We start from the raw sequence: 15872 nt of genomic DNA on the forward strand, positions 1-15872 counted from the left end.
GAGAAGTTATATAATTATTCTAAAGTTTTGTATGATAAAGTTTTATTTATTTATATATTTTGACATATATATGTACATTTAGATATTAAATCTGAATCTTCAGTGAAGATTATTAAAGAATAATATATATATATATATATATATATATATATATATATATATATATATATATATTATTGATTTACAGGAATATATATCAAATTCTTCCTAATATCATATATAATATCATATATATATTATTGATTTACAGGAATATATATCAAATTCTTCCTAATATCATATATAATATTATATAATTATATAATTTATATAATAAATTTATATAATAATTTATATTTATATAATGCAATTTATATGATATTAACAATATTATATAAAATTATACAGCCATGATTAGTGAAGGATTATTGTAAAAACGCTCTTAAATTATAACAAATTTGATATTTTATTTATTTGTAATTCAAATATGCAAGAGCGATTTACTGATGGCGCTTTTGTCGCGCATGCGCAAAACTTCTGAGTTCTGTTTGCTATACACGTGTGTCGTATAATCGAGTATCGATAGGTTATTTGCAAGTAAAATAATTGTGTTTTAATCGTGATAATCACATATCCCGAATAAGAAGACAATCCAAAAAGAAGAAGAATCTATCGTTTTACGATGCCGATCATAAATAGGATGTAAGTTATTTGTTATCTTTTATATTTTTTGTATTAATAAATAGCATACATAAAAACAATTTGTATTATACATTATAATTATAAGCAATATTTCCACATAGAAAACCAGTTACACATAAAGGTAAAAAAGCCTTAATAAAAAAAGAACCTCAATTAGTAGAAAATGCTAAAGAGACTTTGTGCCTCAAAAGTAAAAATAATTCACAGTTTGTTATCGATTTCATGAAAGATTTGGTAAGTGAAAATAATTTATATATTGTTAATTATATATTATTTAGTGTTTTTTTTATGAGATATATATAATTCTCTGAAAATATTAATAGAATTTTGAGATTGAATATATTAAACATACTATGTGTAATATTTAATATTATTTATATTCAATATATTTTATAGTACGATCTGAAGAAACCTAATGCACAAATGATGCAAAAGAAAAATGATATACTACCATTTGAGAATATTGTACCTGTTGAGAAATTTGCTTCTAAGTATGAAGCATCTCTTTTCATGATGGTTTCGCATAATAAGAAACGTCCACATAATTTTATGATAGGTCGAATGTACGAGCATACATTATTAGATATGGTAGAATTTGGTGTTGAAAACTATAAAGGATTAAAAGATTTTAAAGTTGAAAAGATTACTGTGGGAATAAAACCCTTGTTGGTCTTCAATGGTGAACTCTTTGAAAATAATTATGAATTTGGAAGAATTAAAAACTTACTTATTGATATGTTCCAAAGGGAAGTGGTCGAAAAGATCAGATTGCAAGGTCTCGAACATGTCTTAAGTTTTACAGCAGTTGAAAATAAAATACTTCTGCGTAGTTACAGGTAAGATAAAAATAAAATTAAACAAATATATATATATATATATATATATGATGTAATTATATTAAAGAATGCTTCTCTCTCAAAAACATTTTAAAATATTTTTAGGGTACTTTTGAAAAAATCCAATACAAGGATACCTAGAATAGAACTTGAGGAAATAGGACCACATGCTGATTTGTTATGCAGGCGTAATAAGTTTGCCTCTGAAGATTTATTCAAGCAAGCTTGCAAGAAACCTAAAGAACTCAAGGTATTTTTCTAAATTACACATTTATATAGCACCAAACAAATATTAAGATTAAATATATATATATATAATATTATCATATTCATAGATTAAGAAGAAGAAAAATATCTCTAAAGATACACTTGGAACAACATTTGGTCGTATACATATTGGAACACAAAATATCGATAGACTTCAAACAAGGAAGATGAAAGGCTTAAAGAAAACATTATCAGAAAAGAATGCTCAAAAGAGAAAAATTACTGATGACAATGACAGTACAACAAAACTCAGAAAAGTTACCGATTAAACTGATGAATTACTTGATTGATGTGTTAAAGAAAGTGTTAACACACACAATATTCTTTTTATAATAAACTTTTATTTAATCTGTAATTCCATAGAATTATTCTATTTCCAACTCCAACTAGTGACACCTTGCTGATCCTATAAATGATTAATAAGATAGATGTAGATTATAGATCTTGTATAAAATTTTTCATGAACACTTGTAAAAAATGTAATTTTTAACATAAAACGTTTTACCTTTATTACAATTCCACAAGTAGACAAATTCGTTCGTGCATTATCGCATTCTTCAATCAAGAGATGAGTAAACTGTAGCATTTCAGGATCGTCGAAAGATAAGTTCTCTTGTTTTGAATATCTGTAATTGAATTTTAATTAATTTTTTTCAAAAATATCATAATGAGGCTAAAATTATTATATTGTAGGCAAGATAACTTACATCCAAGAATCATTGGTCTGTGTAAATCTTGATACTCCGGTTTGTGCAGTCAATACATCAATATGTACATGTACTGGCTCTAGCGAATTTTTTTCGAGTCTATGTAATCTACCAATTGCTTGACCTCCAGGATAATTAGAACCAGACACACATAGCATATATGTGGTGAATATAGTATTTAATGCAATATGAGTTATGACTAGCCCTGCTAGAATATAATTCCACGTTGTTTTTGCTCTGTTTTCCCATCTAATTATCAACAAGAAATAGTTTTTATATTATATGTAGCTATAAGAATTTAGAAGTTTAAATATTTTAAATTAAATTTTAATCTATCAGTAACGCTATCAGTAAACAGATCGTTAAGATGAATTTTGATATTTTCGTTTCACCAAACTGACAGAACTGATAAGATAATTAATTAAATATAATTAAAGCAGAATATATATTTACATTCTATGACAAACAATAGAACATTAACTAAATGTATAATTAAAGTAGAATATATACTTACATTCTATGACAAGCAGCAGCTGCACCAACATTCAGTAATGGAAACACATATATGATAAATCTCAGTTCTTTGTGTGGTAAAAATGATAATAATATGACAAATATAATAGCTGGGACAGTAAATGTACAAACTCTCCTGTCCCAAAACGTCCCTAAAGGAACTAAAATGTATGAAAGTGCTAGACCTCTCGGCAACGCTGAATAAAAGTACCATAAAAATGGTGATGTCTATTCATAAGTCAAGTTCAATTATTTACTGAAAATACCTATCCAAAAACTTTTAATATTTCAAACGGTTAAAAATATCTACTCGAAGATCTATGATATCTTGAACATTTTTATCTTATAATTCATGCTTTGATTCAATAGATAAAAAATAGATATTTCTTTTGACATTCAAGATAATCATTTAAAATGCTGAATATCTTTAAGAGAAAAACTTATTATATGTAAAAAGGATACGCCCCATTCACTGCTCTTATTAAGAATAGTATTGAAATAAAATACTTCGCCTTCTGGCCATACTAAACGTTTCCAGAATATTGAATCTACAGCAACAGTAAGTACTAAGAACAATATACCAGCTGGAACCATGATTCTAAGCAGTCTAAAAATTATTATAAAACATTGTGTAATAAACAAAATAATTTTGGAGGGAGACCATTACCTATTATATATAAAGAAAAATTTTTTTCTAATAATATACAGTTAACTAATTGTAATTAAAACTGTAAAATTTGTAACTAATTGTAATCAAAACTGTAAAACTTGAACTTGTCTCGATAAAAATCAGAGATAGTTAATTTGACACACAGATAACAAGCATACAAATTTGTGCAGAAAATTCCTTGATTCTAATCATTTTTAGTTTGTAATTTTACCATATTAAGTAATGATATAATATGTAAATACCTTTGTATAGAAACTTTCTGGCTGACTATAGAAATTAACAGAAACAATCCCAAGAGTATGACGAGTTCTGTTCTGAATATTATTATTGCTGCAGCTGATGACCAGATAAATAGTACATAATTTTTCTTCAGCCATCCTGACAAGGCTAATAACACTGTAACAATTAAAAATTTTTTAAATTAAAAAATAATTAAACAACATGTCAACAATTAACATTTCTTTAATTAAAAAGATATTGTAGTTTTAAAATAATGCATAAATATATAAACTCTAATTATAACAAAAGTTATTTTATTACCTAAAGGCAGAGCCATTATATTTGGCAGTGGACGACTGAGATAAGTACATAAAATGAAACTGTGTCACAGTTATTGCAATAAACCATTTTGTAAACTGCAGTCCAAAAATGTTCTGCAAAGTGTGCCTATATAACTTGAATGTAGCTATCACTAATATTCCTAATGTTGCTCTTACTGAAAAATAACACCATCATCTTTATATTACATATAAATATATGAAAAAATTATATATTTTAAAATTACACTACTATTTACCTGCATATTGAGCACAAAATTTATTGAGCTGCAGGTAATTAATGCCTATCATGAATGGTAAGGCTGTAAAGGATACTGTAATAGGCCCCAGAAAAGAACGTGGCACCACTCCAGGAAATTCGTGATGATCATACTATCAAGGAAAAAAAGCAATATAATTTATGAATATAATTTCTGTGATGTTAAATGTACAAGTAATGATCATAGGTATAAACATATATTAGGTATTAACTTAAGTACAATCTAAAAATTATATAGATCAGATTGTTGCCGCGGGTACTACTAATAAATATAAAAAAAAAGGGATAATAAGAAAATAGTCGATTTTCATTTATTATGCCGTCTTAAAAGATTCGGAGCGGTATCAGCTGATCGCACGTTTAAAAATACACGTGTTCGGTGCTATAAATATAACTCTGCATGTTTTACGTTGCATCGCTCGATCGCGATCAGTTGACCGAGATGGACACGATTGCTCTTTCGATTCGTTTGACTGATGAATTATTGTTTAAATATTTCAATCAATTACCTCAGTCAGATTGGAACCGTGATATAGAATATCATGTATAGCCTGCAGGTTGAAACTTTCCTCGACTTTCGTGAACGGACAGTATAGCAGATGAATCGCCGCTATTAGGATAATTAGTTGATCCATGATTGCCGAATTTGCGCTTGTACTAACTATGTGTTCGAGCTCGACGAATTCGTTGACCTTATTGTCATGATAGACTTATGAAAAGTCAGGATGAAGGGCTTTTTTTCAATATGTTGTCGCGATGTACTGTGCGGCCGGGCACCACGTATATAACTGTTACAAAACAGACGGTTCACGCATGCGCGTCTTTCTCTATTTACGCGCATCGCGCGCTTTTGTTTGAATTGAAAAAAATGATATATTCGCACCATTATTTGTTCAATTTACAATTTACTGTATTATCGCTAAATATAATAACTTTTTTTTGTATTTATTTATTAATATATAAATATATTAATAATTAATATATTTATTATTAATGAGTATAAAATTGTAAGGAAATATTTATATATGTAGATAATAAATTTGTATCATAAATGATATATTTTGAGAAGTTATATAATTATTCTAAAGTTTTGTATGATAAAGTTTTATTTATTTATATATTTTGACATATATATGTACATTTAGATATTAAATCTGAATCTTCAGTGAAGATTATTAAAGAATAATATATATATATATATATATATATATATATATATTATTGATTTACAGGAATATATATTAAATTCTTCCTAATATCATATATAATATCATATATATATTATTGATTTACAGGAATATATATCAAATTCTTCCTAATATCATATATAATATTATATAATTATATAATTTATATAATAAATTTATATAATAATTTATATTTATGTAATGCAATTTATATGATATTAACAATATTATATAAAATTATACAGCCATGATTAGTGAAGGATTATTGTAAAAACGCTCTTAAATTATAACAAATTTGATATTTTATTTATTTGTAATTCAAATATGCAAGAGCGATTTACTGATGGCGCTTTTGTCGCGCATGCGCAAAACTTCTGAGTTCTGTTTGCTATACACGTGTGTCGTATAGAGTATCGATAGGTTATTTGCAAGTAAAATAATTGTGTTTTAATCGTGATAATCACATATCCCGAATAAGAAGACAATCCAAAAAGAAGAAGAATCTATCGTTTTACGATGCCGATCATAAATAGGATGTAAGTTATTTGTTATCTTTTATATTTTTTGTATTAATAAATAGCATACATAAAAACAATTTGTATTATACATTATAATTATAAGCAATATTTCCACATAGAAAACCAGTTACACATAAAGGTAAAAAAGCCTTAATAAAAAAAGAACCTCAATTAGTAGAAAATGCTAAAGAGACTTTGTGCCTCAAAAGTAAAAATAATTCACAGCTTGTTATCGATTTCATGAAGGATTTGGTAAGTGAAAATAATTTATATATTGTTAATTATATATTATTTAGTGTTTTTTTTATGAGATATATATAATTCTCTGAAAATATTAATAGAATTTTGAGATTGAATATATCAAACATACTATGTGTAATATTTAATATTATTTATATTCAATATATTTTATAGTACGATCTGAAGAAACCTAATGCACAAATGATGCAAAAGAAAAATGATATACTACCATTTGAGAATATTGTACCTGTTGAGAAATTTGCTTCTAAGTATGAAGCATCTCTTTTCATGATGGTTTCGCATAATAAGAAACGTCCACATAATTTCATGATAGGTCGAATGTACGAGCATACATTATTAGATATGGTAGAATTTGGTGTTGAAAACTATAAAGGATTAAAAGATTTTAAAGTTGAAAAGATTACTGTGGGAATAAAACCCTTGTTGGTCTTCAATGGTGAACTCTTTGAAAATAATTATGAATTTGGAAGAATTAAAAACTTACTTATTGATATGTTCCAAAGGGAAGTGGTCGAAAAGATCAGATTGCAAGGTCTCGAACATGTCTTAAGTTTTACAGCAGTTGAAAATAAAATACTTCTGCGTAGTTACAGGTAAGATAAAAATAAAATTAAACAAATATATATATATATATATATATATATATATATATATATATATGATGTAATTATATTAAAGAATGCTTCTCTCTCAAAAACATTTTAAAATATTTTTAGGGTACTTTTGAAAAAATCCAATACAAGGATACCTAGAATAGAACTTGAGGAAATAGGACCACGTGCTGATTTGTTATGCAGGCGTAATAAGTTTGCCTCTGAAGATTTATTCAAGCAAGCTTGCAAGAAACCTAAAGAACTCAAGGTATTTTTCTAAATTACACATTTATATAGCACCAAACAAATATATTAAGATTAAATATATATATATATAATATTATCATATTCATAGATTAAGAAGAAGAAAAATATCTCTAAAGATACACTTGGAACAACATTTGGTCGTATACATATTGGAACACAAAATATCGATAGACTTCAAACAAGGAAGATGAAAGGCTTAAAGAAAACATTATCAGAAAAGAATGCTCAAAAGAGAAAAATTACTGATGACAATGACAGTACAACAAAACTCAGAAAAGTTACCGATTAAACTGATGAATTACTTGATTGATGTGTTAAAGAAAGTGTTAACAATATTCTTTTTATAATAAACTTTTATTTAATCTGTAATTACATAGAATTATTCTATTTCCAACTCCAACTAGTGACACCTTGCTGATCCTATAAATGATTAATAAGATAGATGTAGATTATAGATCTTGTATAAAATTTTTCATGAACACTTGTAAAAAATATAATTTTTAATATAAAACTTTTTACCTTTATTACAATTCCACAAGTAGACAAATTCGTTCGTGCATTATCGCATTCTTTTAATAAAATTGTATCTTTTGGATTTTGTTCAAGTGCTTTAGTTCTGACAGCCATTCTGAAGTTCAGAAAATTATCAATAATATCTTTAACTTGTCGATTTTCTGCCATTGACATTGTAGATCGTGAAATGCCAAGTTTTGAAAGAATATTAGAAACGTAATTTGAAACAGCAGCAATGGCACTTACACTCTTACTGTGAGGTGTTATCTATAATTTAAAATTAGTTAAATAATTAATTGCTAAATAATTAAAATAGTACAATAAAAATTTTTGTATATTAATATACACTTACAAATATATAAATATAATTTAATATTAATTACTAAGAAATATTTTTGCAAGTGACTTACATTACTTTGATGCAACATTTTATTTCCTATTCCAACAAGATTTATGATAGCATGTATAGCTTTTGAAGTTTCAAAATCATCCGCCAATGCTGAATGAACTTTATTTCTTGTGTCATGTAAAATCTAAAAAATATCCAAAAATTATAACATTTGTCTCAACACACTATATCACATAAAATTATATATGATTATATAATTATTTATCTAAGTAAGTAAAAAAAGTAATCAAATAATCTTTAAATTGTACGTTTTTGTATAATGTACAGAAAATTCAGTATTAAAAACATTAAATATCAGTTTTCAAAAAAGTAAAACACTGATTATTTACTGAAAGTAAAAGATTTTCGTCAATTTCACCGGTTTCAAATTTGCCAGCAACATAATTATCACAGTCACTTATGAAGTTATCAAATTTTTTGGTTACCAACACTGCATTTTGCATAACTTCGTCTGAGAACTCAATATCTGTAATAAGATTAAGTTTAAATTACACTCAAATTAAATTATTTTAAAATTAATGTTAACATTATTGCATACCATTTCGATAATGAGAAAGTAGGCAAAGCATTCTAAGATGATTTGCTGAATAGTTTTCAAGATAATTCTGTATGCTTATAGTGTTTTTAAGACTTTTTGACATCTTTACATCTCCTTTCAGATACAAATGACCACAATGAAGCCAATAATTGACCCATTGATCGACATTGTGATAACAACAAGATTGTGCTTCTTCATTCTCATGATGGGGAAAAATCAGATCTATTCCACCACTGTGTACATCTACAGAATTTCCAAAGACTGCGCTGATGAAGATACATACTTCTATATAGGTGAGTATTATTTACATAGATATATATTTAATAAATTTCTTTACAAAAATAATTATGTTAAAGATTCAAATGTACAAATCTAAAGATAGATAGAATTTAAAGAATACAAAATAATTTCCATATGAAATATTTCGAACAAATTTTTGAATTACCTTGCAATTGCACTGCACTCTATGTGCCAGCCTGGTCTACCATAGCCCCATGGACATTTCCAAGATGGTTCATTATCTTTTGATGCTTTCCACAAAGCAAAGTCTAATGCTGATTTTTTATCCGGATGTTTGTTTTTTGCAGCATCAGGAATAGGGTTTCTTAATTTACCATATTTGTTATATTTGTTTGTATCAAAGCAAACAGATCCTGTATGATGCACAATTTCTTATGTAAGAATTGATGTAAAAATTGAAGAAAATTTTTCATAATCATTTATTTAAAAAAAAAAAAAAAATAAAATATTTAACAAGAAAAATATTTCTTAAAAATATCTTACCATCTTTTGTAACATAACCATAACCTTTGGCTACCAACTCTTTAACAAAGTGTATGATCTGTGGTATATAGTCTGTAACTCTACAGTATAAATATGGTTCACGAATATTTAACTTATTCATATCAGCATAAAATTCAGTTTCAAAATGTCTCGATAAGGTCTTGAAATCTTTACCGCTTTCAATGGAACATTTAATTATTTTGTCGTCAATATCCGTTACACCCATTATCAATAATACATCTAAGTTAAAATAATCTGATAGAATTCGACGAATAATATCTGATCTTATGTAAGTTCTGTAAAGTAAAATAAAAATTAGTTATTCATAAGTAATTCAATTACATAGCATTAGCAAATTAGATGTTCATTCTCAAACAAATACAATAATTTCTATTACACGTTTAAATTAAATGTTAAATTTTTTAAGCAATGGAAAAGAATGTAAAGATATACAAATTGTAATACTATATAAATTAGGGAAAAATTATGAAACTTTTATATTGACTTTGATGATAAAATGTATTATATTATAAAATATATATAATATAACATATATAATATATAATGTTGTGTGCAATAATATATCAAATTAAATGCTAAATAAATACTAATGTCAAACTGATGGGTCTCATTATAAAGCAACAGTTTAAAGAAAATAATAAAAAAATAGTGGTTCAAAAAACTTTTCAAGTGACACTTCTTACGTTGCATGTCCAATGTGCGCTGAATCGTAGACCGTAGGTCCGCACATATACCACTTCAAAACATTTTCCGTTTTTAATATTAATGGAACTTTGCATTTCGTTATCGGATTGTATACAGATACTGGGGTTTGATATCCGATTGGTTTTATCCACTCCGGTCTGTTTTGACATTTCGCCTCAGTATTTACAAGACGTTTGCTTACTCGTATTAATCTGCGCGTTACGTTCATTTTATGTGACATTTTTTTATAATTGCTTGATAACTATAAATCATTTCTTGCAATTTCTCAATTATATTATCTTAACCAATAAATGTCACGCGGCATCATCATGGACGCCATCATGTCAGCTGTAAGTCGATAGTCGATCACGTGACAGCGAGCAATCGATAGTCGACCACGTGACGAAAAGTGAACGAGGGAATTGAGATAAATTCGAATTTATTCATAACGTACGCGTGCGTATACACGTTCACTTCGAAGCGATGTAAAGTGCAACTTTGATCGTCGAAGGAGGCATCGAATTGGGCTGCTTGTACTATAATTTGGCAATGACGTTCGAAAGCGGAGCATAAGGTACAAGGATATATATTTCTTAAATGATAGAACTAAGCCGCAACAAAATTTAATGTAAAGTTTCATTCAGCGAAGATCGTAATGGTCGCGAACATTATCTATCCTTGTCTAATTTTCGGCGAACAACAAGAATGGAATGATCCCACGAGCATTGCGATCGCCAAGAACGTTAAATAATGAAGAAATCGTAATAAATTCGAATTTGTTTGTGAATATATGCGTCTCTATAGGCGTATTTCACTTAATATAACGTTCGTAATGCTCGTGGAATCGTTTCATCCTTGTTGCTCGCATGAAGTTAAATAAAGACAAGATGACGCTCGCGAACGTTGCGAATATTAAAGTGAGACGTTAAATGATTTGAAGCAACAAAATGCTAGTTTTTTATATGTATGTATATTGTCGAAAGAAACGTAAATTTTTAATATAATATATAGAATATAGATTGTTTGCACCTTACAATTGGCAATGTTATTCAAAAGGAAATTACAAGGTATGTGTTTTAAATCGATAAAGCTAAATTTATCAATTAATTTAAACAAAAAAAGAATTAGGTTATATATATTATTATTTCTGAATGCATAAATTTAATAAAAAAAAAAGAAAAAAAAATCAAGTTTAGTCACAAATAAAAATGTACAGTACGTATATGCTTTTTGAAAATCGTAGGTATTTTTATTGGATGTGGAATTACACCTTTTTAATACAATTCTATAAAAAAAATTAAGACTGCAATAATGATTTAGTTATTGGCATAGGCAAAATCGTTATTTATTGAAATTTATTGAGCACAATTAGTTCTCCTTATATTTTACACAAGTAAATCTATATTAAAAGTTATTTTTGAAATTATGCTTATATATATTGTGTGTCTTATAAGTTATTTTTTACACAAACATGTAACACGTGTAACACAACGTGTACATATGTTCGTATATTGTTTGTGTGTGCACGTGTATATGTGTCGGTGTATAATGTACGTTTTTTTTTATATTTAAATTCATTCTTCTTTAATACCCACGACGCATACTAACAATACATATCAAAGTCTTATGTTACACTGGCAATATAATAATTATAGTTATCTGACAAAATACGGAATCTCTGATTTTGGCGCGCAACTACCGCCACTGTCTTTTATTCCCTTTTTTATACTCTTATTTCTTTATTATTATTTATTATTCATCACTCGAGTATGCGCGAATCATGAATTTTTCTCGCTATATTATTATTAACTTACAAAGTATTGTAAAATTTAGATTAGAAATAGAGCTCCGACTCGTCAAGTCATTCGAACATGTTTGATCGTTGATTTTATCGAAAGGACCATAATCTCATTATTTCAAGTGAATCAGAAAGTTCACACACGCCAGAGCACGTTGATATTTCTATTCATTAAGAATGCCGATGGTTTCATTTATTCTAGAATATTTCTCTTTATATTTTAATATAAATACAAATATATATTTTAATACAAATATATAGGTACGTGGCGAGAAAAATTATAAATACATACATAATTATAAAAAAAAAATATTTCTAATATTCTACATATACATACATACATATTTGTATTCTTTCAATAATTATGCTGCAAGTAAATTAGCTTATGGTTAATAGTGGTAAATTTTTTGTTGCCGCATTCTGTTGAATGTGAGATTTCTGATTCCTCCAACATCTACATCATATAATTTGAGACATTGAGCGAATACAGCGGAGTCTGTGTTAATCGATAGTGCTTTATATTATTTACTATTTCGGAAGAAGTGATTCAAAGACAAGTGATTAAAGTTTATATGCGAACAGAGTATTTTCCAATACGGTTACAAAACGTCATGTAACAATTGTATAAAAATTGCTTATAAATTAGTATTGTTGTTCGAATTTGTACGGCAGTGAGAAACAGAAAGATCGGGGTATCATTTACAAATATTTAAAGGATACGATTGAAAAGATTTTCTATACATTTTTGCAACTTTATTTTTTACGTTGCATTGCTCGGCACTCTTTTCCTTATAGAGGTAATTTGCGAGATTCGCATTCTAAACTCGCCAACATTGTCGAGTGTCGTCCTCAATATAAGAAAAGATACGAGTATTTAACGCGCGAACACCGTTCTTTATTACAATCGACATCGATTTTTAGCCACGTTTCGTCCTCGATAAAACGAATCGTGATCGTTACACTATACAACAACAATATCGAATTCGTTCGAACAACAGCTGCTCTCGCGCAGCGATTTTATGAGTTAACCAGAATGAGAGCGATGTAAAATTATTTATCTTAGTTACTATCAAACTAAATAAAGAAGAAAGGAAAGTCATAATTTTTTATTGTTTCTTAATTTTTCTCTTACATCACTCCCATTGTTATAAACTCATACGTCAGAGACGGGCGCGCGATTACTTACATTATATAAATCAATATATTTCCTTGAATTTACCATATGAATTATTTAGAGCGATCTAATGAATAGATAGATTACTTATTATGCTACCGTTAAACATGTTTTAACATCAGCTACAAAGCCTATATTTTTATAAACTCTTAATTGATATTAATAAAACAGATTATACGCGATTAAATTTTTACGTTTTCTTTTTAGAACACAATATTTATACTTTCTTCCATAAGTAGTAATGAGGCATTGAAATGGGAACATTTGAATATTTTTATTGCTCTTGTACGCATACATCAAGAAACTTGTCAGAAAAAAATTTTTATATTTATTAAATGAGTCAAATATAGTGACACATTTATCAAATACTATTTTTTTCGAAGAAGTTGCTTCTATTCGTAAATACGAAATATATTTCTCGTTTAAAATTTAATAAGGCAAACAAATTTTTTTTAAATCGCTAAATTTCAACTAAATATAGTTTTAACATACGATATACAAAGAAATCTTAAACAGAACATTAATTATATATACATATTTTTAGAGTATAGTAAATTGATTTTCGATTAATCGAGCAAACACAACTCGAAACAAGCCCGTCTCTGTTATATGGCACCTGCATATATTCGCGTTACAAATCCTGCATCTCTGTTTCATTCAGTCTTCGTAGGATCGCACGTGACAAAGTTTCCGTGAGAATTCTTTACGATTATCATCATGACAGACATGACATCACTGTAACTTTTCGTTTTACTTCTCAGGATATTTTCCGGATGAGACTGAAGCTCGCAAGGATTACGTCGATGATCGGTCATGATCCTCGGAACTGCGCTATCTCGCTTCATCCGCCCCTCTTCTTCGATTTCTATTCTGCTCTACTCTGGTAAGTCGTCTGACGAATAAAACGACCTATGCTAAGTAAGTGGTACTACACAAGTAGCGGGTAACTATAAAACCAAAGTGAAAATGAAGGCATTCTTCCCGTTATCGCGATGTTAAAGCTCATCGCATATCGCTTCTCGCTTAAGCATATATAGCAATAAAAATATATGGATTAAAATGTGTCAAAGGGAACTCACGATTCTTGAATTCTTAATTATATTTTAACATTCTGTGTGCATGACTGTGTGAGAATTAAAATAAAGAGGTAGATTAAATGTAAAATAAAAAGGAATTATTGTAAAGACACTCTCTAACGTGTATTCGATACACTATTATAATTCATATTTCGGAATAAATTCCAATTCTCTTTCAATTCACATTTTTTACAATATACGTAATGTAACATATCGAATTCTTCGACACGTTTATTTAATGATAACGTATTAATTGTTTCAAAAATCACGATTCACAAATTTCAAGGCAATATAATTCTTCGAAAATCAACACAATTCTCAATGTTCTAAAAAATAAAATAAGTTCATATTTGTTCAGTTGTATTAAAATGATGATCGGGATCTCTAGAATTTTAATGACATGTTTTTCATACATTTCATTAAAAATAAAGTTACTCTCTGCTTGAAAAGTAATATTAAACGAAATTTAGAAAATGCTGGATTATGCGATTAATAATCGCGCTTCTAACTTTATTCTACCAATCACTAAATCGTTGCGTTCGCGATCCACCGACGTTTGATTTACACACAAAGACGGGCGAAATGCTATATTTCAATTTTTAATTCTTAACACAAGTTAAAATCAACTCAAATAATCGAATATTAATATACATAAAATTATATACATAAAAGTTAAAGAGAAAAACTCACTCAGTTTTTTTGAGAATTATCTTTTTATATATAATTATTGCGAATTCTCCAATAATATTGTTTTAATAATCGAATTCTTGAGCGTATAACGTGCTGTTTTCCGGATAAAAAAGAAAGTGCATTCGCCCAGTCTTGAATTTTACGGACGGCTGAAAAACAGTTCAATCCTTCCCGACTTCAATCAATCAACTATCACAAATCATTCGGAAAGCGTATATAATCTATACGTATAATATATATACTCCGCGCGATTTTATTAATTACTTTCATTGTCGAACGAATCCTCTATTTATATAACACTCGTAGTAAAGATCTAACAATTTCTATCAGTGGGGCGAAGGGGAGAGAATGGGGGGAGGGAAAATCGCGGCGCCTCCTTCGAAGTTATTCCTCACTTAACATGTACGTGGATCGATGTGTGTGTGTGTGTACACTTTTTTATTTATTTTTCTTTCTGAGGGGAATACATTGAGAGACGTTTAGGAGTGAAATGGAATCGTGAATTACGATGTAGCTTACTGGAATCATGTCGTTGGCGCGTTCGAGCAGGGTGGCGTGTCGGTACGCCAGATCGAGTTGCCTGAATGACTGATCGTAGTGATCTAGAAAAGATATAGAAACGCAATGAAATCTTGCTTATCTTCTTATTTAGCAAGTAATATTATTACAAACGATAAAATTCTATTTTTTTCCCCCAATTCTAACTTTATGAATCCATCATCTTCTATGTGTATTAATTTTATCAATGATATATATGTGTGATCACATTATCATATTACATTGTGATTATATATATGTTATTCGAGTATCATCAATCTGAATTACCAGCAATCTGAGTATTTAATTATGAGCTGAGTTTATATATAGAGA

At 28.0% G+C, this 15872-nt stretch overlaps 5 protein-coding genes across 5 annotated transcripts in view; 2 read left to right on the plus strand and 3 right to left on the minus strand.

Moving 5' to 3' along the window:
- The first annotated feature begins 512 nt into the window (after positions 1-512).
- On the plus strand, positions 513-2139 carry LOC114946152 (Ribosome production factor 2-like protein Non3). Its single transcript, XM_029322582.2, has 5 exons — positions 513-681; positions 783-915; positions 1078-1517; positions 1623-1767; positions 1853-2139. Exons 1-5 carry the CDS (start codon positions 662-664, stop codon positions 2051-2053), a joined length of 939 nt encoding a protein of 312 aa, XP_029178415.2. The 5' UTR covers positions 513-661; the 3' UTR covers positions 2054-2139.
- On the minus strand, positions 2106-5276 carry LOC146723637 (dol-P-Man:Man(7)GlcNAc(2)-PP-Dol alpha-1,6-mannosyltransferase-like). Its single transcript, XM_085481489.1, is given in 10 exon segments — positions 2106-2190; positions 2290-2410; positions 2492-2740; positions 3006-3232; positions 3467-3611; positions 3917-4070; positions 4215-4257; positions 4259-4389; positions 4471-4603; positions 5000-5276. Coding segments are annotated over 10 exon segments (1365 nt in total). The 5' UTR covers positions 5126-5276; the 3' UTR covers positions 2106-2154.
- A 774-nt stretch (positions 5277-6050) lies between these two features.
- LOC146723638 (ribosome production factor 2 homolog) lies at positions 6051-7685 on the plus strand. The gene is made up of 5 exons (XM_085481490.1): positions 6051-6213; positions 6315-6447; positions 6610-7049; positions 7173-7317; positions 7405-7685. The coding sequence occupies exons 1-5, from the start codon at positions 6194-6196 to the stop codon at positions 7603-7605; spliced, it is 939 nt and encodes a 312-aa protein (XP_085337616.1). The 5' UTR covers positions 6051-6193; the 3' UTR covers positions 7606-7685.
- Positions 7652-10619, minus strand: CysRS-m (cysteine--tRNA ligase-like protein, mitochondrial). Its single transcript, XM_029322576.2, has 8 exons — positions 10264-10619; positions 9560-9855; positions 9222-9429; positions 8777-9042; positions 8568-8704; positions 8240-8362; positions 7836-8096; positions 7652-7736 (listed from the first exon to the last, which is right to left on the minus strand). Exons 1-8 carry the CDS (start codon positions 10503-10505, stop codon positions 7701-7703), a joined length of 1569 nt encoding a protein of 522 aa, XP_029178409.2. The 5' UTR covers positions 10506-10619; the 3' UTR covers positions 7652-7700.
- A 960-nt stretch (positions 10620-11579) lies between these two features.
- The window catches only part of LOC114945936 (protein turtle homolog B), a 242142-nt gene continuing 237849 nt past the window's right edge, over positions 11580-15872 (minus strand). The window contains 1 exon segment of the mRNA XM_085481491.1: positions 11580-15604. Coding sequence (XP_085337617.1) covers positions 15527-15604 — 78 coding nt within the window. The 3' untranslated portion in view covers positions 11580-15526.

This window comes from Nylanderia fulva, unplaced genomic scaffold (assembly GCF_048542155.1).
Source record: "Nylanderia fulva isolate GAGA-0341 unplaced genomic scaffold, ASM4854215v1 Scaffold18, whole genome shotgun sequence".
In the NCBI taxonomy this organism is placed as follows: domain Eukaryota; kingdom Metazoa; phylum Arthropoda; class Insecta; order Hymenoptera; family Formicidae; genus Nylanderia; species Nylanderia fulva.

Bases quoted from the DNA above. Each gene is read 5' to 3' on its own strand.
- LOC114946152 (XM_029322582.2), top strand. From the start codon at position 662: ATGCCGATCATAAATAGGAT. The intron at 916-1,077 runs GTAAGTGAAAAT...TATATTTTATAG, and splicing joins TCGATTTCATGAAAGATTTG to TACGATCTGAAGAAACCTAA. The intron at 1,518-1,622 runs GTAAGATAAAAA...AAATATTTTTAG, and splicing joins ATACTTCTGCGTAGTTACAG to GGTACTTTTGAAAAAATCCA.
- LOC146723638 (XM_085481490.1), top strand. From the start codon at position 6,194: ATGCCGATCATAAATAGGAT. The intron at 6,214-6,314 runs GTAAGTTATTTG...ATTTCCACATAG, and splicing joins ATGCCGATCATAAATAGGAT to AAAACCAGTTACACATAAAG. The intron at 7,318-7,404 runs GTATTTTTCTAA...TCATATTCATAG, and splicing joins AGAAACCTAAAGAACTCAAG to ATTAAGAAGAAGAAAAATAT.
- CysRS-m (XM_029322576.2), bottom strand. From the start codon at position 10,505: ATGTCACATAAAATGAACGTAACGCGCAGATTAATACGAGTAAGCAAA. The intron at 9,430-9,559 runs GTAAGATATTTT...TGCATCATACAG, and splicing joins TGGTTATGTTACAAAAGATG to GATCTGTTTGCTTTGATACA. The intron at 8,097-8,239 runs GTAAGTCACTTG...TTTAAATTATAG, and splicing joins AAATGTTGCATCAAAGTAAT to ATAACACCTCACAGTAAGAG.